The following is a 24,387-nucleotide window of genomic DNA, read 5'->3' as shown; positions in this document are numbered from 1 at the left end:
ATTGTATCTGTTACAGCCATGACCTGGAATGTCATAAGTCTTACTAGATTGTATCTGTTACAGCCATGACCTGGAATGTCATAAGTCTTACTAGATTGTATCTGTTACAGCCATGATCTGGAATGTCATAAGTCTTACTAGATTGTGCCTGTTTGGTACGATATATGTATTTGAGTGGTTCAGTAACTGATCATGTATGTGTCATGCCATATTTTCACCAGCAAATCTGCAGTACCAGCATGTCTGATTACAAAATCAACTTATGGACAAACTAAGAACAACAGTGCTACAAACATAGTGCAGTTTATGTCCAAATCTGACTCTCTCTCTTCATTCAGGTTACATTCATATTAATAACATGCGATACTTAAAGGTCAAAAGGTTTACCCCTTTGTGACCCCTGCATTTGCATAGTAGGTAGCAATGACCTTATTTCACCGCAGAAATGTCTATTAGATATCAATGCACCCAACCCCATGGAAAATAGGGTCATTGTTTGATTTATTTTGCTAAAAAGCAATGGTGAACTTGGCCATAAATTTGGGACCTTGAAATACAATTTCCTTCAGGACGTTTGTTGTACTTGATTTGGTATGAATTTTATCACAACCTGTCCAGAGATGGAGATATAGGGAGGTGACCCTGAATCATGGACAGGACGGGCTGGGGAGGTGACATTTAATCATGGACAGGACGGGCTGGGGAGGCGGCACTGAATCATGGACAGGACGGGCTGGGGAGGGGACACTGAATCATGGACAGGACGGGCTGGCGAGGTGACACTGAATCATGGACAGGACGGGCTGGAGAGGTGACCCTGAATCATGGACAGGACGGGCTGGGGGGGTGACACTGAATCATGGACAGGACGGGCTGGGGAGGTGACACTGAATCATGGACAGGACGGGCTGGGGAGGTGACACTTTATGGCAACACCTACACCCTCACAAAATGGTAAGGGAATTAAAATACAGAATCAATGCTATATCTAGTGGAATATATGAACCTTCCTTTATCAACTTAGGAGTGGTCCTGATATACTTTCATATATTAAAAAGAATAATTCAAATTATTCAGGATATTAACACTATAATTTTCTTTACGATACATAATTTGTAAAAATTGATGATAGAGGATAGTTAATATACGTAACAATCATTGTTTACATCTAAGGAAGCGTTACGACATCAAAGTAAACAACATGAGAGTGAACATTTATCGACATGAAAGTAACAATTACTACATCTAAGAAAAGTACCATAAAACACCGCCATCATATTCCCAAAACAAATGGTTAAAATCACACTATTTTGACATTCTTAAATACCGCCAATTTGAGTCGAGTACAGGTATATCCCGATGACAGGAATGTTACGTACGTGTGTACATTGTATTGTTACACGTGACTGCCGACTGACCAGGTAATCAGCTGTTTGTTTCATACATTAAATTGCAATTAAAAAAATCCAACATATTCTGAAGTTTATTAGTACTTTTTAAGTATAAGTTCAGTTGGTGTGTGAACATTTGGGTTCAAAACAGTAAACCTGATATACCTCCAAACTCGTTATACCGCCAAAATCACGGAGGACAGAAGGTGGCGGTATAACGAGGTTTTACTGTAATATCCACATCAAAGTAAGCAATGGACATATTGAGTCCTTCAGATCAATGAATCACGATTAATTTGTTTCCAGGTTTTCTAACATAACTTAGAACCTTGCTTGTACATCGATGTATTCCCACTGACACAAGGTGATACGGCTTTAGATTTATACTTCAAATTTGACATTTTTTTTTATCTATGTGGGGCACGATAAATTAAGTTCTTATTACTTTCAATGAAACATTTGGTAAGATGAAGAAGCTGTGTGATGCTGTCCCAGAAATGGTAATAGATTTGTGATGGACAACGTTAGCCAAGGATTAAGTATTCATGTTTTTCGACGGAAATATCACGAGCGATTCAAAGGAGAGAAAGATGTAATTATACGGTAGTAATGGACTCCCTTACAACAATATGGTTATAAGATGAAATTCATTACTGGCTCAGGACCTTTATAGCTATAGGATTCCCCGAAACTCTTCCTCGTGCAGAAAACATATCATTCCGAGGAATGAAATACATGCATGTTCTCCGTTCCCATGTGAGCAGAATAATATCAGATCAGGAGACAAAGTTCATTACAGAGTAAATCATTCTTCTAAAAGGTTCACGGATGTCTGAGTGGGGGGAGGGGCCAGCATGGAGGAGGAGACCATTAGAAGTGGGGGGAGGGGCCAGCATGGAGGAGGAGACCATAGGAAGTGGGGGTGGTAATTATTATTGAATAATAAGGATAAAGTTGCTGAGAGGGTAGCAGTTATGAATGAACACGAGAGGAGTAGGAGAAATTCAGAGGGTCTGGATTTGGTTTCAGTGTATAAAATAGCAGGCTTAACAGTGTATATATATATATGAACTGGAGGGTCTTGAGTGATTTTTATTTTTTAAGTTAGATAATTAAATTCAAGGATTATATTTTTCTGAAGGTAACATATAATCAAATTTTGTCATTTTGTCAATATTTAATTTTATTAAGCCAGGAATAAAATGCTTACACACTGTATAACCTTCTAGGGTGGATGGAATCTGTCCTAGGTATATTTCTAGAATGATTCCAGATCTGCCCGTGTACTTTTATGGATGGATCTGTATAGTACATATTATTAAAGGTTAGGTCTGTCACTGTCATATCACTATGTTAGAACTGTACCCCCGCCCCAACCCAACCCGTGTTGTTATCCCCTGGGTTGGTCTAGATCTGTCCCTGCTGTTATCCCCTAGGGGTCTAGATCTGTCCGTGTTGTTATCCCCTGGGTTGGTCTAGATCTGTCCGTGTTGTTATCCCCTGGGTTGGTCTAGATTTGTCCCTGCTGTTATCCCCTGGGTTGGTATAGATCTGTCCCTGTTGTTATCCCCTTGGTTGGTCTAGATCTGTCCCGGCTGTTATCCCCTGGGTTGGTCTAGATCTGTCCCTGCTGTTATCCCCTGGGTTGGTCTAGATCTGTCCCTGCTGTTATCCCCTGGGTTGGTCTAGATCTGTCCCTGCTGTTATCCCCTGGGTTGGTCTAGATCTGTCCCTGCTGTTATCCCCTGGGTTGGTCTAGATCTGTCCCTGCTGTTATCCCCTGGGTTGGTCTAGATCTGTCCCTGCTGTTATCCCCTGGGTTGGTCTAGATCTGTCCCTGCTGTTATCCCCTGGGTTGGTCTAGATCTGTCCCTGCTGTTATCCCCTGGGTTGGTCTAGATCTGTCCCTGCTGTTATCCCCTGGGTTGGTCTAGATCTGTCCCTGCTGTTATCCCCTGGGTTGGTCTAGATCTGTCCCTGCTGTTATCCCCTGGGTTGGTCTAGATCTGTCCCTGCTGTTATCCCCTGGGTTGGTCTAGATCTGTCCCTGCTGTTATCCCCTGGGTTGGTCTAGATCTGTCCCTGCTGTTATCCCCTGGGTGGGTCTAGATCTGTCCCTGTTGTTATCCCCTAGGGGTCTAGATCTGTCCCTGTTGTTATCCCCTGGGTTGGTATAGATCTGTCCCTGCTGTTATCCCCTAGGTGGGTATAGATCTGTACCTGCTGTTATCCCCTGGGTTGGTATAGACCTGTCCCTGTTGTTATCCCCTGGGTTGGTCTAGATCTGTACCTGTTGTTAACCCCTGGGTGGGTCTAGATCTGTACCTGGTGTTATCCCCTAGGTGGGTATAGATCTGTACCTGCTGTTATCCCCTGGGTTGGTATAGATCTGTCCCTGCTGTTATCCCCTAGGTTGGTCTAGATCTGTACCTCGTGTTATCCCCTAGGGGTCTAGATCTGTCCCTGTTGTTATCCCCTTGGTTGGTATAGATCTGTACCTGTTGTTATCCCCTGGGTTGTTCTAGATCTGTACCTGGTGTTATCCCCTGGGTTGGTCTAGATCTGTACCTCGTGTTATCCCCTGGGTTGGTCTAGATCTGCCCCTGCTGTTATCCCCTGGGTTGGTATAGATCTGTACCTCGTGTTATCCCCTGGGTGGGTCTGGATCTTTCCCTGTTGTTATCCCCTGGGTTGGTCTAGATCTGTCCCTGATGTTATCCCCTGGGTGGGTCTAGATCTGTCCCTGGTCTTATCCCCTGGGTTGGTCTAGATCTGTCCCTGTTTTTATCCCCTGGGTTGGTCTAGATCTGTCCCTGTTGTTATCCCCTGGGTGGGTCTAGATCTGTCCCTGCTGTTATCCCCTGGGTTGGTCTAGATCTGTCCCTGTTGTTATCCCCTGGGTTGGTCTAGATCTGTCCCTGTTGTTATCCCCTGGGTTGGTCTAGATCTGTCCCTGTTGTTATCCCCTGGGTTGGTCTAGATCTGTCCCTGTTGTTATCCCCTGGGTTGGTCTAGATCTGTCCCTGTTGTTATCCCCTGGGTTGGTCTAGATCTGTCCCTGTTGTTATCCCCTGGGTTGGTCTAGATCTGTCCCTGTTGTTATCCCCTGGGTTGGTCTAGATCTGTCCCTGTTGTTATCCCCTGGGTTGGTCTAGATCTGTCCCTGTTGTTATCCCCTGGGTTGGTCTAGATCTGTCCCTGTTGTTATCCCCTGGGTTGGTCTAGATCTGTCCCTGTTGTTATCCCCTGGGTTGGTCTAGATCTGTCCCTGTTGTTATCCCCTGGGTTGGTCTAGATCTGTCCCTGTTGTTATCCCCTGGGTTGGTCTAGATCTGTCCCTGTTGTTATCCCCTGGGTTGGTCTAGATCTGTCCCTGTTGTTATCCCCTGGGTTGGTCTAGATCTGTCCCTGTTGTTATCCCCTGGGTTGGTCTAGATCTGTCCCTGCTGTTATCCCTGGGTGGGTCTAGATCTGTCCCTGGTCTTATCCCCTGGGTTGGTCTAGATCTGTCCCTGCTGTTATCCCCTGGGTTGGTCTAGATCTGTACCTGCTGTTATCCCCTGGGTTGGTCTAGATCTGTCCCTGTTGTTATCCCTGGGTTGGTATAGATCTGTCCCTGGTCTTATCCCCTGGGTTGGTCTAGATCTGTCCCTGTTTTTATCCCCTGGGTTGGTCTAGATCTGTCCCTGTTTTTATCCCCTGGGTTGGTCTAGATCTGTCCCTGTTTTTATCCCCTGGGTGGGTCTAGATCTGTCCCTGTTGTTATCCTCTGGGTTGGTCTAGATCTGTCCCTGTTGTTATCCCTTGGTTGGTATAGATCTGTCCCTGGTCTTATCCCCTGGGTCGGTCTAGATCTGTCCCTGGTCTTATCCCCTGGGGGGGTCTGTTGAATTACTGTTTTCGTAACCTGCTATAAACTGGTAAGTACTAATCAGATTTTGTCGCTCATTGCTGGACTGACCATGCATAGCCAGCATCTCTTCAAGGCTGTCATAGAAACAGGCTGTCACAAATTGGTATTGGAAATCTGTGCCTAGGGACCTATTACGGGGGGAAGGTCGATATGCTCCATCATTACATCCAAACTACAGACCTCACAAGGGAACAAGTATCTGGACATCGGTCTGATGGTTAAATCAGCCCAGGGGTTCACCTGTTGTTATCCCCTGGGTTGGTCTAGATCTGTCCGTGTTGTTATCCCCTGGGTTGGTCTAGATCTGTCCGTGTTGTTATCCCCTGGGTTGGTCTAGATCTGTCCCTGTCGTTATCCCTGGGTTGGTATAGATCTGTCCCTGGTCTTATCCCCTGGTCCCTCCTGTTATCCCCTGGGTTGGTCTAGATCTGTCCCTGCTGTTATCCCGTAGGGGTCTAGATCTGTCCCTGTTGTTATCCTCTGGGTTGGTCTAGATCTGTCCCTGTTGTTATCCACTGGGTTGGTCTAGATCTGTCCCTGTTGTTATCCCTGGGTTGGTATGGATCTGTCCCTGGTCTTATCCCCTGGGTGGGTCTAGATCTGTCCCTGGTGTTATCCCCTGGGTTGGTCTAGATCTGTACCTGCTGTTATCCCCTGGGTTGGTCTAGATCTGTCCCTGGTGTTATCCCCTGGGTTGGTCTAGATCTGTCCCTGCTGTTATCCCGTAGGGGTCTAGATCTGTCCCTGTTGTTATCCCCTGGATGGGTCTAGATCTGTCCCTGGTCTTATCCCCTGGGTGGGCCTAGATCTGTCCCTGGTCTTATCCCCTGGGTTGGTCTAGATCTGTCCCTGTTGTTATCCACTGGGTTGGTCTAGATCTGTCCCTGTTGTTATCCCTGGGGTGGTATAGATCTGTCCCTGGTCTTATCCCCTGGTCCCTCCTGTTATCCCCTGGGTTGGTCTAGATCTGTCCCTGTCGTTATCCCTGGGTTGGTATAGATCTGTCCCTGGTCTTATCACCTGGGTTGGTCTAGATCTGTCCCTGGTCTTATCCCCTGGGGGGGTCTAGATCTGTCCCTGGTCTTATCCCCTGGGTCGGTCTAGATCTGTCCCTGGTCTTATCCCCTGGGTGGGTCTAGATCTGTCCCTGGTCTTATCCCCTGGGTGGGTCTGTTGAATTACTGTTTTCGTAACCTGCTATATACTGGTAAGTACTAATCAGATTTTGTCGCTCATTGCTGGACTGACCATGCATAGCCAGCATCTCTTCAAGGCTGTCATAGAAACAGGCTGTCACAAATTGGTATTGGAAATCTGTGCCTAGGGACCTATTACGGTGGGAAGGTCGATATGCTCCATCATTACATCCAAACTACAGACCTCACAAGGGAACAAGTATCTGGACATCGGTCTGATGGTTAAATCAGCCCAGGGGTTCAAGGGAACCTCATTAATTAACATTGGGAATTGGCTAGTGTCAATTATACATAAATTGGACTAGAAGTATAAACAAACGAAAACTGTTAACAGAAGTAGTAAACATGTACCCCCAAGTCTACATTGTTTAGAGGTAGCCAACATATACCTCTAAGTCTGCATTGTTTAGAGGTAGCCACCATGTACCTCTAAGTCTACATTTTAAAGAAGGAAGCCAACATGTACCCCTAAGTCTACATTGTTTAGAAGTAGCCAACATGTACCTCCAAGTGTACATTGTATAGAGGTAGCCAACATGTAGCAGTAAGTCTACATTGTAAACAGGTAGCCAACATGTACCTATAAGTCTACATTGTTTAGAAGTAGCCAACATGTACCTCTTAGTCTACATTGTAAAGAGGTAAGCCAACATGTACCTCTGAGTCTACATTGTTTAGAGGGAGCCAACATGTACCTCTTAGTCTACATTGTAAAGAAGGCAGCCAACATGTACCTCTTAGTCTACATTGTAAAGAAGGAAGCCAACATGTACCTCTTAGTCTACATTGTAAAGAAGGAAGCCAACATGTACCTCTGAGTCTACATTGTTTAGATGTAGCCAACATGTACCTCTAAGTCTACATTGTTTAGAGGTAGCCAACATGTACCACTAAGTCTACATTGTAAAGAGGTAGCCAACATGTACCTCTAAGTCTACATTGTTTAGAGGTAGCCAACATGTACCTCCAAGTCTACATTGTATAGAGGTAGCCAACATGTACCTCTAAGTCTACATTGTAAAGAGGTAAGCCAACATGTACCTCTAAGTCTACATTGTAAAGAGGTTAGCCAGCATTTACCTCTAAGTCTACATTGTAAAGAGGTAGCCAACATGTACCTCCAAGTCTACATTGTTTAGAGGTAGCCAACATGTACCTTTAAGTCTACATTGTAAAGAAGGAAGCCAACATGTACCTCTAAGTCTACATTATAAAGAGGTAGCCAACATGTACCTCTAAGTCTACATTGTAAAGAGGTAGCCAATATGTACCTCTAAGTGTACATTGTTTAGAGGTAGCCAACATGTACCTCTAAGTCTACATTATAAAGAGGTAGCCAACATGTACCTCTAAGTCTACATTGTAAAGAGGTAGCCACCATGTACCTCTAAGTCTACATTGTAAAGAAAGAAGCCAACATGTACCTTTAAGTCTACATTGTAAAGAAGGAAGCTAACATGTACCTCCAAATCTACTTATTGTTTCCACAAGTAAGTAATATGTACCTCCAAGTCCACATCTATATTTGTTCCAGACAAAACTGGTCATTTCAGCCCAGACAAACTAATACCCTCTGACTGACTGGTAAGGAATCCCCACTTGTCAGATTTTACATCAGAAGATAACTTTGACAAAGACAAATGTGTGGTGTTATTTTGCAGCACTAGATCAGTGTAAATGAAGTGTGTAGTTGTAAATGATGGGTTGTCTGCCTATAAACATGGACCACAGATAATCATCATTAATACCAGTCTGTGTCTGATGTCTTGGTGGTCCATACTTCCAAAAATATCTCAGCACTTCCTTACTGCTAACAAGATCAACGCAAAAATGACAGCTGGCCATATAGCTCTGTGACAGAAGGCAGTGACCGTGACTTCTGTCTTGCAACGTAAAATGAACATGTTCAATATGTTGTCAGCAAGTATATTCACCCACCTTTAACATGTAATACATGTTTCTTGACATACATAAGACTGGTAAACACAGCATCAAAGCAAAACATTCTAAAAATGTCTTTTTCAAATAAATAAAATTCCTATGTTACAGTGTTTACATATCCTTTATATGTGCTCCAGAACCACGTCGCCCTAATTTACCAGTTTATATATGAGCAACACACAAAGCTCTAGAACTCTCCGTTCAAACATTTGCCAATTCATATGAGCCTACAAAAAGTTGTGTCTATTTTTAGTAACAGTGATCTTGACCTTTTAAACCCTTATTGCATATCTACATATCACAGTGTATCATGATGACAAATTTTCAAAAGATCAGTCTTTCTGATTTGTAGATAGGGAATGTTACCCCCATGCTCTATTTTAAGTAACAGTGACTTTGACCTTAAAAGCTATATGAATCCCTTTTACACATCTACATATCACAGTGTATCACCATATCAAAAGATTACACATTTAGATTCTGAGATAAGGACTGTAAACTTGACACACACACACCTCTATTATTAGTAACAGTGACCTTGACCTTAGAAAATGTTAAACTCCAATTGCACATGTATATAGTGTATCACAATGTCAAATATCTAAAAGATCACAACCTTGGATTCCGAGATAAGGACCCTACTCTCCCCATCTTTTGACAGTGACCTTGACCTTAGAAATTTGTTAAACTCCTATTGCACATCTCCATCTCACAGTATAACACAATGTTGAATTTCAGAAAGTTTCAAGAAACAAAAGTGTGGATACACAGACTGCAGACAGACAGACAGATGGACATAGTAATTACTAAAGGGCACCCGAATCTCTGATGCTGGACCCTAATCAGTCTAAAATAGCCTTTATTGTAGCTGCTGGAGTTCCTGTAATATAGCAATAGAATGGGGAGGTACATATATACTAACAATTTTGATTGTTGTTAACGGTGTCGTTGGTTCAGTTGTGACACCTCCACCAGAGGGCGCCTTTGTGGTAGGAACAGGTGCTGCTGTTGTCGGTGGAGCTGGAGCTGCCGTTGTTGGAACAGGGGGAACATTTGGACCTGCAGTTGTAGGTGGCCCTTCAGTTGTCACTCCGTTGTTAATGTTGTTGGTGTCATTTGTGCCGACTGCTCTTTTGTAAATGTTATGATCATCTATTATGACAATGGGCTCTGGCGATTCTCCTTCAAATGTGTAGGGGACATCTGCAATGAAAAAGGTAACAGAAATGTTAGGTATACATGTATATAAGTCAATAGTCGGGTACATGGAAAACAATTATACAGAAATAACGTATACATAAAGTCGTTCATAACAGAGTCAAACTGTCACCAAGGGCAGCCAGTGATTGAATGGTGTCAACCAATAGGAAAATACGCTTTACAATTACAAGTCAACTACCTTTACATTACTGGCCATCACATTCAATCACCAAGGCAACAGGTTCCAACACTTAAAATCCAAACAGTGTTTTTTTAAAGAGAAAATTGCTTCATATTATCCGGGATAGTTTTTGTATCTGTTTCCATTAATGCTACATCAAACACTTAAAGGGGATTCAGTGACCACTTATAACTCCAGGAACTTGAGCTTTGAATCAATGAGTTATGATATGGTAATGTGTTTTATGGATAATCTGAATCTAAATTCTGAACAACGTTCACAATGTGCCCTTGGGCAAAGCTTCTGTTAACATCCAGGATCAAACACCCACAAATTCAGACAATAGCAGCAACAGACCAAATTAAGCTTTATCCTTTTTCTCAGTTTTAGAATATAACCCCCTAGAGAAGTGAAGTAAGGATACAAGGAAACCAGCCTGTTTCATTACGTAAGGACATCAATGGGGAATGACCAGCCATATAAACCTGAGCATGTATATGGTATATTGTACCAGACCAGGATATACTAAACTGACATGAAACAGCCTGGTTTATTGTACCAGACCAGGATATACTAACCTGACATGAACCAGCCTGGTATATTGTACCAGACCAGGATATACTAACCCGACATGAACCAGCCTGGTATATCGTATCAGACCAGGATATACTAATAACCCGACATGAACCAGCCTGGAATATTGTATCAGACCAGGATATACTAACCCGACATGAACCAGACTGGTTTATTGTATCAGACCAGGATATACTAATACCCCGACATGAACCAGCCTGGTGTATTGTATCAGCCCAGGATATACTAATAACCCGACATGAACCATCCTGGTATATTGTATCAGACCAGGATATACTACCCCGACATGAACCAGCCTGGTATATCGTATCAGACCAGGATATACTAATAACCCGACATGAACCATCCTGGTATATTGTATCAGACCAGGATATACTAACCCGACATGAACCAGCCGGGTTTATTGTATCAGACCAGGATATACTAATACCCCGACATGAACCAGCCTGGTGTATTGTATCGGACCAGGATATACTAATAACCCGACATGAACCATCCTGGTATATTGTATCAGACCAGGATATACTAACCCGACATGAACCAGACTGGTTTATTGTATCAGACCAGGATATACTAATACCCCGACATGAACCAGCCTGGTATATTGTATCAGACCAGGATATACTAACCCGACATGAACCAGCCTGGTTTATTGTATCAGACCAGGATATACTAATAACCCAACATGAACCAGCCTGGTGTATACCTGCATCCATATGATGGGGCACAAGACCTGATTTCAGTACATGCCATCCATAAGAAATCTTGGCATTTATAGTCTCCCAATAGAATACAGAGATATGCTACAGAAAAGGTTTACTGAAAGTGAAAAGTGGACTATTTAACTGTAAATATTAGTATTATCCATTTCAATTAGCAACACAATTTAAAGAGGTGCTTACAATACAAAATTGTAGGTGAGTTAATTATGAGATATATCCCCAGAAAAAGTAAAATTTGGATGGACAGATGAATCTAACAGATGGACAGAGTACAAATTAACCCATGACCCCTCTAGATCTGGTCGTTACAATTATACCAGTGCACAGAAAGCTAGCCTTCCTTAGTTCATATGTATTAAAACATTCTCAGGCTGCATAATGTTTTGCTGCATTTTGTTCTTGTAAAAGTCTTCAGTCACTTAACTCCATTAACTCATTCACCCCTGAAATTTCATAATGAACTATTCCAACCTTTGATTTGGCAGAGTTCAAATATGTCTTCAGGGGTGAAATAGTTAATGGAAAACCATTCTCTGCTTTTCACAAAATATTTTATTTTAATAAAAAATGGAATCAATTCTGGCTCCATTGCAAAAATTGAGCCCTGCCTATGGTATTTTAAGTCTGCCATCCCCCAGACTTAACCTGTCTTGATCTGCTGTGTAAGTTGATTTGTCTGTGGTACATACTCCACTCCCTTTGTACCTTCCACTGTACAACCACCCCATTACATGTTAATCTGGTGGGTCCTAGAGTCCCCAGACACGACACCTTCCCCTCCCCGACACTTTCCCTATCATCTATGCTCATTTGTCAGTTTCCATTAACTCTAGTCAGACACCCTACCGATATTGGGATTCCAAGTCTCCCTTAAAACCAAGGCCAGTTTGACTTCCTACGTTCGGTCTTGTCTATTACGTCCGGTTATCATTAAATCGTGTCTACCTGACAAAATACCCATTTATTTACGATAATGATCAGTCTCACAAAACCACTTATCTTCACCGAACTGATGTAATCAAAATACCAGATTTTTTTTTATTTTCAATTACCAGCTAATGAAATATATTTTTTTCTGTTCAGAATTATTTTGTAAAACCGACATTAAAGGGATGGCACTCCTTCAGCTTGAAAAAGTATTTAAATATAAGCATAGCATACAATTTATATTTATACTTCCACAATTTAATCTCCTAATTCTAAGACTTCAACAGTTGCCTATATATATATATATGTATGACCAGTAAGAATGACTATATACCTGTACCACTGCATCGAATTAAAAAACCCTCTAAGGAGTAGTCTGCCCTTGTCTGCTTGTTAACTACATGCCATATCACTTTCTTTGTCGTTGGAAAGCTGACCGTCACCATGCATGTTCTTTTTGTTTTGTGTTAGGAGAGAAAAACCCATTGGGACAAAGGCATGCCATACAACAAGGTTTGGTTGTATATAGATCTAACCAAGCTTTTACTTTCAAATTACATCTTATTTAAAAAAAAAAAAATGTGATGTGTATGTGTATGCATTGTTTCTGGAGAAGTGGCCACACAAACCTAAACACAATATAACACCCACTGTCTGGAGAGGTGACCACACAAACCTAAAGGCAGTGTAACACCCACTGTCTGGAGAAGTGGCCTCACAAACCTAAACACAATATAACACCCACTGTCTGGAGCGGTGACCACACAAACCTAAAGGCAGTGTGACACCCACTGTCTGGAGAAGTGGCCTCACAAACCTAAACACAATGTAACACCCACTGTCTGGAGAAGTGGGCTCACAAACCTAAACACAATGTAACACCCACTGTCTGGAGAAGTGGCCTCACAAGCCTAAACACAATGTAACACCCACTGTCTGGAAAAGTGGCCACACAAACCTAAAGGCAATATAACACCCACTGTCTGGAGAGGCGGCCACACAAACCTAAAGGCAATGCAACACCCACTGTCTGGAGAAGAGGCCACACAAACCTAAAGGCAATGTAACACCCACTGCCTGGAGAGGTGGCCACACAAACCTAAACACAATGTAACACCCACTGTCTGAAGAAGTGGGCTCACAAACCTAAACACAATGTAACACCCACTGTCTGGAAAAGTGGCCACACAAACCTAAAGGCAATATAACACCCACTGTCTGGAGAGGTGGCCACACAAACCTAAAGGCAATGCAACACCCACTGTCTGGAGAAGTGGCCACACACACCTTAACACAATGTAACACCCACTGTCTGGAGAGGTGGCCACACTAACCTAAAGGCAATGCAACACCCACTGTCTAGAGAAGTGGCCACACACACCTTAACACAATGTAACACCCACTGTCTGGAGAGGTGGCCACACAAACCTAAAGGCAATGTAACACCCACTGTCTGGAGAGGTGGCCACACAAACCCAATGGCAATATAACACCCACTGTCTGGAGAAGTGGCCTCACAAACCTAAACGCAATGTAACACCCACTGTCTGGAGAAGTGGCCACACAAACCTAAAGGCAATGTAACACCCACTGTCTGGAGAAGTGGCCCCACAAACCCAAATGCAATGTAACACCCACTGTCAGGAGAGGTGGCCACACAAACCTAAAGGCAGTGTAACACCCACTGTCTGGAGAAGTGGCCACACAAACTCAAATGCAATGTAACACCCACTGTCTGGAGAAGTGGCCACACAAACCTAAAAACAATGTAACACCCACTGTCTGGAGAAGTGGCCACATAAACCTAAACACAATGTAACACCCACTGTCTGGATAGGTGGCCACATAAACCTAAACACAATGTAACACCCACTGTCTGGAGAAGTGGCCACACAATCCTAAAGGCAATATATCACCCACTGTCTGGAGAAGTGGCCACACAAACCCCAACACAATGTAACACCCACTGTCTGGAGAAGTGGCCACATAAACCTAAACACAATGTAACACCCACTGTCTGGAGACGTGGCCACATAAACCTAAACACAATGTAACACCCACTGTCTGGAGAGGTGGCAACACAAACCTAAACACAATGTAACACCCACTATCTGGAGAAGTGGCCACACAAACCTAAAGGCAATGTAACACCCACTGTCTGGAGAAGTGGCCACACAACCCTAAACACAATGTAACACCCACTGTCTGGATAGGTGGCCACATAAACCTAAACACAATGTAACCCCCACTGTCTGGAGAAGTGGCCACATAAACCTAAACACAATGTAACACCCACTGTCTGGAGAAGTGGCCACACAAACCTAAAGGCAATATAACACCCACTGTCTTGAGAAGTGGCCACACAAACCTAAATGCAATGTAACCAGGGTTTAAATCTCACTGATGTATTTAAATCTCACTGATGTAATCAGAATGCCAGAAATACTGCTTGCTAGTTGGAGGATAGCAGCACTCGTCTGCTATAGATTATTTTAGGAGACATCAGAGAAATGGTCCTGTAGTAACAACTATTCCTATAGAGACTCTATCAGCTAACAGGGCCACACAGACCTGCCGTCTCCCTGGTCACTCCGCTAAATACCCTGTAATGTCAACCAAATTCGACCAAATTCTCGGTAATTTGCTATAATGGGAACAACTGTATTAGGGAGGCGTCAAAGCTGTGTTTGAGGTGTCTTAGCTGACTTACAGTAGTGAAAACCCTATTCATTATATCACACACAATAACACTAGCTAAGGTAGAGAGTGACACAGCACTCATGTGTTGTATCTTCAACACAGAAGAGCTCCAATTCGTCTGGTATTTTCTGAAGTGCCCATTTAATTTAGCAAAAAGTTATAAAGAAGAAGAAAAAAATATTGATAAAAATTTCCTTTTTTCAATACCATGGCCAGACTTCTTGGATACAAAGCTGCAGGGAGTTTATCTACTGTGCTGTCTTTCAAAATGATATTTGTTACATTGATACCTTTCTGTAATATCATTGCAAATAATTTCAATATGCTCTTACTCACTGGAAAAAACCCCACAACGTCTAACTGTCATTTTATAAATCTAGGGGATAATACAGAAATTTAACAGAAATAACTTTCAAGGCCTGTATATTGATAAGAAAAAACAGTGGGACTTTGGAAGTTAAAATAGCAAGCTGATTCAACAAAACTGAACAGCTGATTTGCGTGAAACTTCAAAAAGTTATCGCACGGAAACCATCTTTCGGACGACGCAACCGACGCAGCCAACAAAGTGATAATATAACTATATATCGCCTCGCGTTGCAGGCGACACAAAAATCTATATTAAGCTATAATACTGATATTTGTCACTTTAGATCCATTCATGAAATATCAGTATGCTGCCATACTCAGCTGAGATATATATGGTATTCAATGGAAATCATTAAATCTCTTCTTCATCTAGACTGTTGTACAGACATCTAACTATAATCTAGTCACATCACCATAGTGATATTACAAACGTAATTATAAATAATTATACATAAGCATGCTGCTCAGGAATAGATTCAGGTAGCTCGTCGTGGGGACAAGATGGCCCATGTCAGCTTGTTCTCCAAACATAATAAAGGTTTGTTGGTGATATCTTCGTCTCTGAGTCAGCAAATACAACAGTACATTGAATCGAACTTCTATACATGTACTGTGTTTTTTCCTTTCAGTGTTTGACAGAAAACTAGGCCACAGGTCTAGATATGGTTTTCTCATCGTGCAAGATATTATTACATTAAAAGAATATGCCAGAATTCTTCTAGGAAATAATGGTGTTTTATTGGATAGATAATTTACTTCACCACTGCGGGACCATCAACCCACAGAAGCTGAAAACTCACATAACTCATATTACGGTAGCTGTCCACAAATTCTGATATCAGTTAAATCATATACTGTCCAATACATAAATATAGACTTTATTTTGTAAAATTACTGTTGGCCCGTATGGGAGTGTGGTGTTAATGTGGGAGGAAACCAGAGTACCTGAAGAAAACCTGGTGTCTTCGTGAAAGATAACTGTGCCATCCACTATGCCACCCAACCACATCATCCAAAACATATACAGTAATTCTTTGAATATGAAAGACAGAGAATCAAACTCTAGCAGTCTTGGTGAAAGGCAATTGCGCTACCCACTGTGCCACCCAAACACATTCAGGACTACAATGAAAACATTTCGATAAATACAAGTACACATTTTCATTTTTTTATTGAATTTTAAAATAATAAGAAAGGAGAAATAAACAATTAGCATATATTATTATTTAGGTATGTGACCTCTGTATTCGGTAAAGACTGTGAGTCAGGTAACAGAAAACCCCTAATTTCTCCAGCCTTGTATCTCTATTACAGTCCATAGCAAGAGTGACCTTTAACAACATACATACATATTTACCACATAAGCTAAGAATATTTACCATACCTTCGCTAGTGATAGTTTGGGTACATAATGCCTAAGATATACAAGTGTATTCCTACATATTAAAATGCTTGTGTTTCAGTGTTGGTGTAAAAACTGTACAGAGCTAAAACAAAAATTGGTTGTTTATCTGTCTGATGTAGAAACTGTCTGTCATTGTCTGGTGACCATCATATAGAGAGTGCTATTTTGCGAATTAGATTTTAGTAAAAAGATAGTATTGATCTGTAATGCTGAGTCAGGTTTCAGACAGACAATTTGACCTTTGACTCCAGATCTACGGTATATACGCCATATACAATATACTTGATGTGTTATACTGTAATTTTTATCAATTTTATTTGGATCATTAAATTTCTACAGTATTTGTTAACAGTACGTACATATTCATTCCACTGGTTTATTTTGCTGGACATAAATTTGACACCAAGTTTTCAGTAGTCAGCAAGTAATTACAACACGGTCAGCCGGGATTGGAAGCCACTTATTCTTACACATGTACATGTAAGTACATCAAAGAAAACATTCACCTCATACATGTATTCAAATTTGGATTCCTGGGTCCGCTTTTTCAAAGCCTCAAAAACATGCAGTGGTTTGGTTATATTCACAACTTGCTATAGTTAATTTTCAAGATTTTTTTGTTTTTTTTTTGAGAAATATCTGAAACTTCACAAATATTTTTGGTTGTATTTTTTGTGTTTTTGATTATCATTTCAAATCATTTTACATACCGATCTAATTTTATGTTTAATTTTAATATATTTGAAAATATGCTTTATGAAATATTTGGGTAAATATGTTTCATGACTACAATGTTACATCACCCGACTTGAAAAGCATTGTATAATACTCAAAAAACATAATGGACTCTAATCTGTTGGACTGTTCAATGAAGTTCACAGAAAATTATACAGGGAGTTATAGTTACTGTCTTTTAACCTATGGTGAATAACCCCTGAAGAGTTATTTCCCTTTCAACAACATTATGATTAAAATATGTATAAAAATCCACGTTTCATGATTTGTCCACAGGGTTTATAACACATAATCCTTGAATATTCCATAATTTAGGTGACTCAGAGTCTGTTTTATTCCATAATTTAGGTGACTCAGTCTGTTTTATTCCATAATTTAGGTGACTCAGTCTGTTTTAACCTTGGATACCCTTTGATCCCTATATTGTCTTGTTTGTAATATTCATGTACATAAATGTATGTGGACACCCAGAAGTAAATTAGTCTATATATATGCATAAAATGTATCTGTATCACCCTGCTATAGAAATTGTGTAGTGATGAATGGAAAAGACACAGGTAACTAATTGTAATGCACTGTGTCCCCTACAGGTATATAGTTACAGCTGGCTGACCAAAACCCAGCTATGTGTAACGGACATTTTTCACTTTATAAAAACATTTATTCTTATGAATATAGTTACTCTGTAATGATTGTATAAAATAGGTCCACCAATATAAGGCTGGTATGAAACATGTGTCCTAGGATACTTATGCCCCCACTGGCAATTCAGCTGCTTTTTCTCAACATTCATATGGAGGTATATATCTCTGATGTGGTACAGAAATGTGTCTGGTTCTGACAGCAAATGACACATACAAAACCCTCAATAGTCCAACCAACTGTCCTGTTACTGTTTGCTCTGACCCCAAGTGACCCCATCCGTTACCATCTCACCCTACACCCCATAGCCTTCCCCCCTGGTGGTGCCCACGTCCCATTAGCTTATATAAAAATAATACATTCCATAGCTGGACCCCAACCCATAGCTTAATTACCCCTTACCCCATACCTACACCCCATACCTTCACCCCATACCTAGCCCCACATCCAATAGCTAATATCCAACACCATATAGCTAGTATCCTGCCCCATAGCTAGACCTACAAGTATATATACCTTGTACCTTACCCCACACCCCATTATAAGCTGGCCCACATTCATGATAGCTGGCCCAACACCCTGGCCCCCACACCCTGGCGCCACACCCCATAACCGGCTCCTTTTCCCATAGAGGACCCAAATATCATACACGTCCGAGTTGGCCCAACATCCTCAACTCTTATGTTGTTGACTATGAACTGACAACCTTTGACTTTGTGAGCCAACAGGAATTTTTAGATCAAGAATGAGGAAACATAAGAATTTAGACAACAGGAAATGTTTCCAATTAGGTTTGTAACATCACCACAAAACATCAATTCAAGCATCCAATGAACCATGATCAAAGGGAAGAGTTGCTGCAGGGCTCTGAAGGGACGGAACATTGTTGATAACTGTAATACACCTTTAGCGCCATGTTCCTCTTCATGTTGTTTGTGATTAATTAGAGGGCTACACCAGGACATCACAGATACTGTGTCAAGTGATATACTGTGTGTCATCAGGACAAGTGACACTTATACATTTCTTTCTTTATAAATAAACATATACAGTACTTCTTCACGAAAAATGGGGACCAGTGTATGGTGATATAGCATGTATACATTTACTGACTTAGAATGAGGTTGATGGAACAATTTATTAACCATGCCAACAAAATGCTAATGAGTATATTAGTGGTTTGAAAAATAAACCACATGTGTTACTGATTTAGAATGTCTCCTGCATGTAGTCCGGATTATTATACCTCTACTGGGTTTTCCCTACATAGTAACAATACAATAAAATCTCCTATTTCCCTAAAATTGCTTGAATCTCTCCATCTGACGGCAACTCCCTCCCTAAAATAGGACTTCTCCCTGCAAGAAACAAGACCACTACTTCTTCATGATTATTTGTAGTCAGAGTTTATAAAATTTCAACCAATGAAAACATTTGTAAGGGGGCCCGGGCGCTCTCCAAAATGCGGAGTGACGTTACATTTTTAGAGCCAAGTGACAACAGTCAAATTGGTCACCGACATCAGCCATTTTTCACAATAATGTGATAACTTTCTCCGTTGGAATTGCTTTAAGAATTGAATTAAATAAACTCTATGTGACTCTTTGGTTCAGATTGTCCAGTTCAAGTGTTCAATTGTAGACAATGCTGTATTTCGTTATAAAAAAAGAAGATCTGTGACAATTTATTTTTCCCCAAATTGCAGTTTGCCGCCTCGGTAAATAGTTTTTCACTAAGGGGGATCATAAATTTGCTATTTCCCTACAAGCTCATACCCATTCTATAACCGAATACTAATCAAGTCCCACTGTACACTTAAACCAGTGTCTCCACTGATGCGGTTCCACTGGTTTCATATACAAACCCAGAGCTCCTAGATTTCATTCAGTTGTTTGCATTCCTCAGAAAATATTATCTCATGTAATCCCATCTCTCTTGTTTGTTTTTTAAAAATGCTTTGAGTAATTTTGACATTTTAGGTCATTATTAAGTCTTCTCTATTCGATTTCAGGAAAAAGGAACGAAAATACATTGCTACTACATGTACATGTAGTTACTTCACCGTTCAGATCAATAAATTTCACAACATGGAAGGAAGCCATTGCCTCAATATCTTAATTTGATATAAAATATAGTGACATTTACAGTTAAAATTCAAATTTAAATTCAGGTTGAGAGCTATTCAAGTTAAACCATCAGCTCAAGCCTGTAAACTGTTTAATTTCCCCATTATTTAACAAACAGCACTTCATTTACATACGTAAATTAATGACAAGCAAATAAGATAACTGCCTGTCATGGTTCTAAATTAACACTTCAGTTTTTAATGAATTATCATGATCGAGTCTCTGATATTGTAAGCTTCTATTTCAATCTACACAAATTAGTTCAACCTTTCTGAATTTGTACCTGTGTAGTCCTTGCCCCACAATAATTCATTAGGACCAAAAAGGCCTTCACTTATCAACCATTGATTGGCATTTGACAATAATTCATGAACTAACTAGAAAACTGATGTTAGTGGATACCGTCTAATTTTTTTTTCATACCCAATTTTCTAAACATGTGGATGTGGAAATAACATTGAAGGACATTTAAACTTAACTCTGCACTGCCATACCAAATTTTATTGCATTTGTCACACCTGTTTACCAATAAATCTGACAACTCTGTCTGTGACCTTCTGACCTACAAGTGTTTACAGCCAGACTCAGGTGGTACATAATACCAATTATATTGTATTTTTACCAATACTGAAACTTATACCTGAGGTTGTTTGGAAATTATCAGACATTAACGATAAAAGAAAAATATAAAACGGAATCAAAACATCAGAATGAAGTGATCTGTTTGATCATTCTACATCATGTGATCTGCCTCCAACCAATCCTCTTCTATATTATTATCTACGTCAGGTGATCTGCCCCCAACCAATCCTCTTCTACATTATTATCTATGTCAGGTGATCTGGCTCCAACCAATCCTCTTCTACATTATTATCTACGTCAGGTGATCTGCCTCGAAACCAATCCTCTTCCACATTATTATCTATGTCAGGTGATTTGCCTCCATCCAATAATCCGCTTCTACATTATTATCTACGTCGGGTGATCTGCCTCCAACCAATCCGCTTCTACATTATTATCTACGTCAGGTGATCTGTCTCCAACCAATCCGCTTCCACAGTATTATCTATGTCAGGGGATCTGCCTCCAACCAATCCGCTTCTACATTATTATCTACGTCAGGCGATCTATTCATCCAGTGTAATAACGGGTTACAAATGAAAGAGGTATAGAAAAGGTGATCTGCCTCCAACCAATAATCCTCTTCTACATTATTATCGACGTCAGGTGATCTGCCTCCAACCAACCCTCTTCTACATTATTATCTACGCCAGGTGATCTGTCTCCAACCAAACCTCTTCCACAGTATTATCTATGTCAGGTGATCTGGCTCCAACCACTCCTCTTCTACATTATTATCTACGTCATGTGATCTGCCTCCAACCAACCCTCTTCTACATTATTATCTACGGCGGGTTATCTGCCTCCAACCAATCCTCTTCAACATTATTATCTACGTCAGGTGATCTGTCTCCGACCAATCCTCTTCCACAGTATTATCTATGTCAGGGGATCTGCCTCCAACCAATCCTCTTCAACATTATTATCTACGTCAGGTGATCTGTATCCAACCAATCCTCTTCCACAGTATTATCTATGTCAGGGGATCTGCCTCCAACCAATCCTCTTTTACATTATTATCTACGTCAGGGGATCTATTCATCCAGTGTAATAACGGGTTACAAATGAAAGAGGTATAGAAAAGGTGATCTGCCTCCAACCAATAATCCTCTTCTACATTATTATCTATGTCAGGTGATTTGCCTCCATCCAATAATCCGCTTCTACATTATTAACGACGTCGGGTTATCTGCCTCCAACCAATCCGCTTCTACATTATTATCTCCGTCGGGTGATCTGCCTCCAACCATTCCGCTTCTACATTATTATCTACGTCATGTGATCTGCCTCCAACCAACCCTCTTCCACAGTATTATCTATGTCAGGTGATCTGGCTCCAACCAATCCTCTTCTACATTATTATCAACGTCAGGTGATCTGCATCCAACCAATAATCCTCTTCTACATTATTATCGACGTCAGGTGATCTGCCTCCAACCACTCCTCTTTTACATTATTATCTACGTCAGGTGATCTATTCATCCAGTGTAATAACGGGTTACAAATGAAAGAGGTATAGAAAAGGTGATCTGCCTCCAACCAATAATCCTCTTCTACATTATTATCGACGTCAGGTGATCTGCCTCCAACCACTCCTCTTTTACATTATTATCTACGTCAGGTGATCTACCTCCAACCAATCCTCTTCTACATTATTATCAACGTCAGGTGATCTGCATCCAACCAATAATCCTCTTCTACATTATTATCAACGTCAGGTGATCTGCATCCAACCAATCCTCTTCCACATTATTATCTATGTCAGGTGATCTGCCTCCAACCAATCCTCTTCTACATTATTATCTACGTCAGGTGATCTATTCATCCAGTGTAATAACTGGTTACAAATGAAAGAGGTATAGAAAGTAGCTGGTTCTGAACAGGAATTGGCTTTATTGCAGCAGTAACTTTTGCAAGGTTACCTTGTTAGGGATTTGGGGACAGTAACTGGCTGAGGATTTATGGGCAGTTACTTGGCTCTGTATGGAGTTTTATGGCTGATAAATATAACTGTTCCTGGAGGGTATAACAGCTATAGGGGAGCATACACTAGCTGTATCTGGTTCTGGAAGATTACAGGTTAGAGGGATTTGTGGGCAGTTAGTGGCTATTAGGTAAAATATATCAGCATATTTTCATGCTTGAGGGGAGGTTAGGGGACAGTAACTAGCTATTTAGATTTATGCACCGTAACTGGGGTCCAAAGATTAATGGATAAAGATCTAGACTGGTTCTGCAAGGAAACAGCTAAAAGGATCTATGGACATGCACAATATCTGTCTAGAATCTAATGGCCCAATGGCATGCACAATAACAGGTTCATTAAGGTAGTTAGCTAGCAGCTATACACGGATCTAAGGACACGAACAATAACTGGCTTTGACAGGTAACAGTTAAAGGGATATATGGGCAGTAAGAACTTGCTAGAGGGTCTACGGGTTAGACAACTGTACCAGACCAATAATCCTAACTCACAAGGAATCGTCCAACAAATGACCTTCAAATTATAGCATGCTGTTTTAAAACTGCATTAAATGGTGTTATATTGATGTTTTAATTACAGTTTTAAATTATGCATTGCCGGCCTTACATAGAATACTGAATAAAACATAGCGGCACACTCAGATCCTAGCTAAGAGTAAAACGCATTATGGTCATGTAAACGCCAAACTGACGAAGTACTCTTGTAGTTTCATAAAGGCTCCATCAACACTTAAGGAAAACACACAACAGCATCTTTGAAAGCCCAGCAATAATACAGAGATATGTAGATGTTCAAAAATAGCCCGTAACTTCTATATATAGAATTATGCAGATAGAAACATTTCAGGTCTACAGACTAGACCAGTTGTTATAGCACCAGTGACCAGCATTGAGAGCTGAAGCCTTCCCTGCACTGTTACTTTATATAGAAGTAAATAGGTTGTGTTGGGAAGACGATATATTATGGAGTTAAATGTGCTCTTTGTTAATCATGTTGAATGATACATCCATTAACTGATTTTATGAATGTCTAGCTGTGTAGTTACTAGCTAGATAGCTATGATCACATGCAGACATCTATACAATGTGCATATTTGCTAACTTCTAAGAATATCCATGGGGGAGATTACGTATGCTCAGAATTAAAAGTATAAATAAAATGTGTGTATGTACACCCTAGGGGAAAATATAACACTTTTGAATGACATCTTTTCAGCTGTTCTTTCAGCTAACATCATCAGATCTTAGTGTAGCAAATTCACTGGTTGAAAAGGCTAAATTTTAGGGAGTCTCCCTCTAAAATATGAAGAGTACCTGGCAAGCATGAACTATAATGCACATGTATATAGCCAACAAAAGGAACTAATCCGAAGATTAAGAAAATAGCAGTAGCAATGAAATATGCATGTTTGATAAAAATTTGTAACAGATCCCGACATAAAGTATTAACTTTCCATTTCATAGTTTTGCTACCCTAAGTTATTCTCTATCTTGTAAGGTAAGAAAGGTTCTCTGCAAGCTTTCTACTAATTGGTCAAATTACATGAACTTGTTAGCACTTATGCTTAAGCTTTTCACAAATTTGTCTAGAAATCCTGTCTGTTATTAATCAGTTTTTGTTTTTATATTATTATAGATGTTAAGAAAACTGAAGGAGGGTTATGTGTCTAAGATGTTGAGATTTTGGACAAAATTATGGATAGAGAATTGATTGATTGATTGATTGATAGGTTTTACGCCC

General features: G+C 40.6%; 1 protein-coding gene across 1 annotated transcript in view; it reads right to left on the bottom strand.

Moving 5' to 3' along the window:
• Positions 1-24,387, bottom strand: part of LOC110459506 (plexin domain-containing protein 1-like) — a 156,575-nt gene that overhangs the window by 75,302 nt on the left and 56,886 nt on the right. Inside the window, exon 2 of the mRNA XM_021511802.1 lies at positions 9,364-9,644. Within this exon, the coding sequence (XP_021367477.1) occupies positions 9,364-9,644 (281 nt within the window). The remainder of the gene's footprint in view (positions 1-9,363; positions 9,645-24,387) is intronic.

Source organism: Mizuhopecten yessoensis, unplaced genomic scaffold (genome assembly GCF_002113885.1).
Source record: "Mizuhopecten yessoensis strain PY_sf001 unplaced genomic scaffold, ASM211388v2 scaffold1313, whole genome shotgun sequence".
Taxonomy (NCBI): Eukaryota; Metazoa; Mollusca; class Bivalvia; order Pectinida; family Pectinidae; genus Mizuhopecten; species Mizuhopecten yessoensis.
This window is presented reverse-complemented; position numbering and strand designations above follow the sequence as displayed.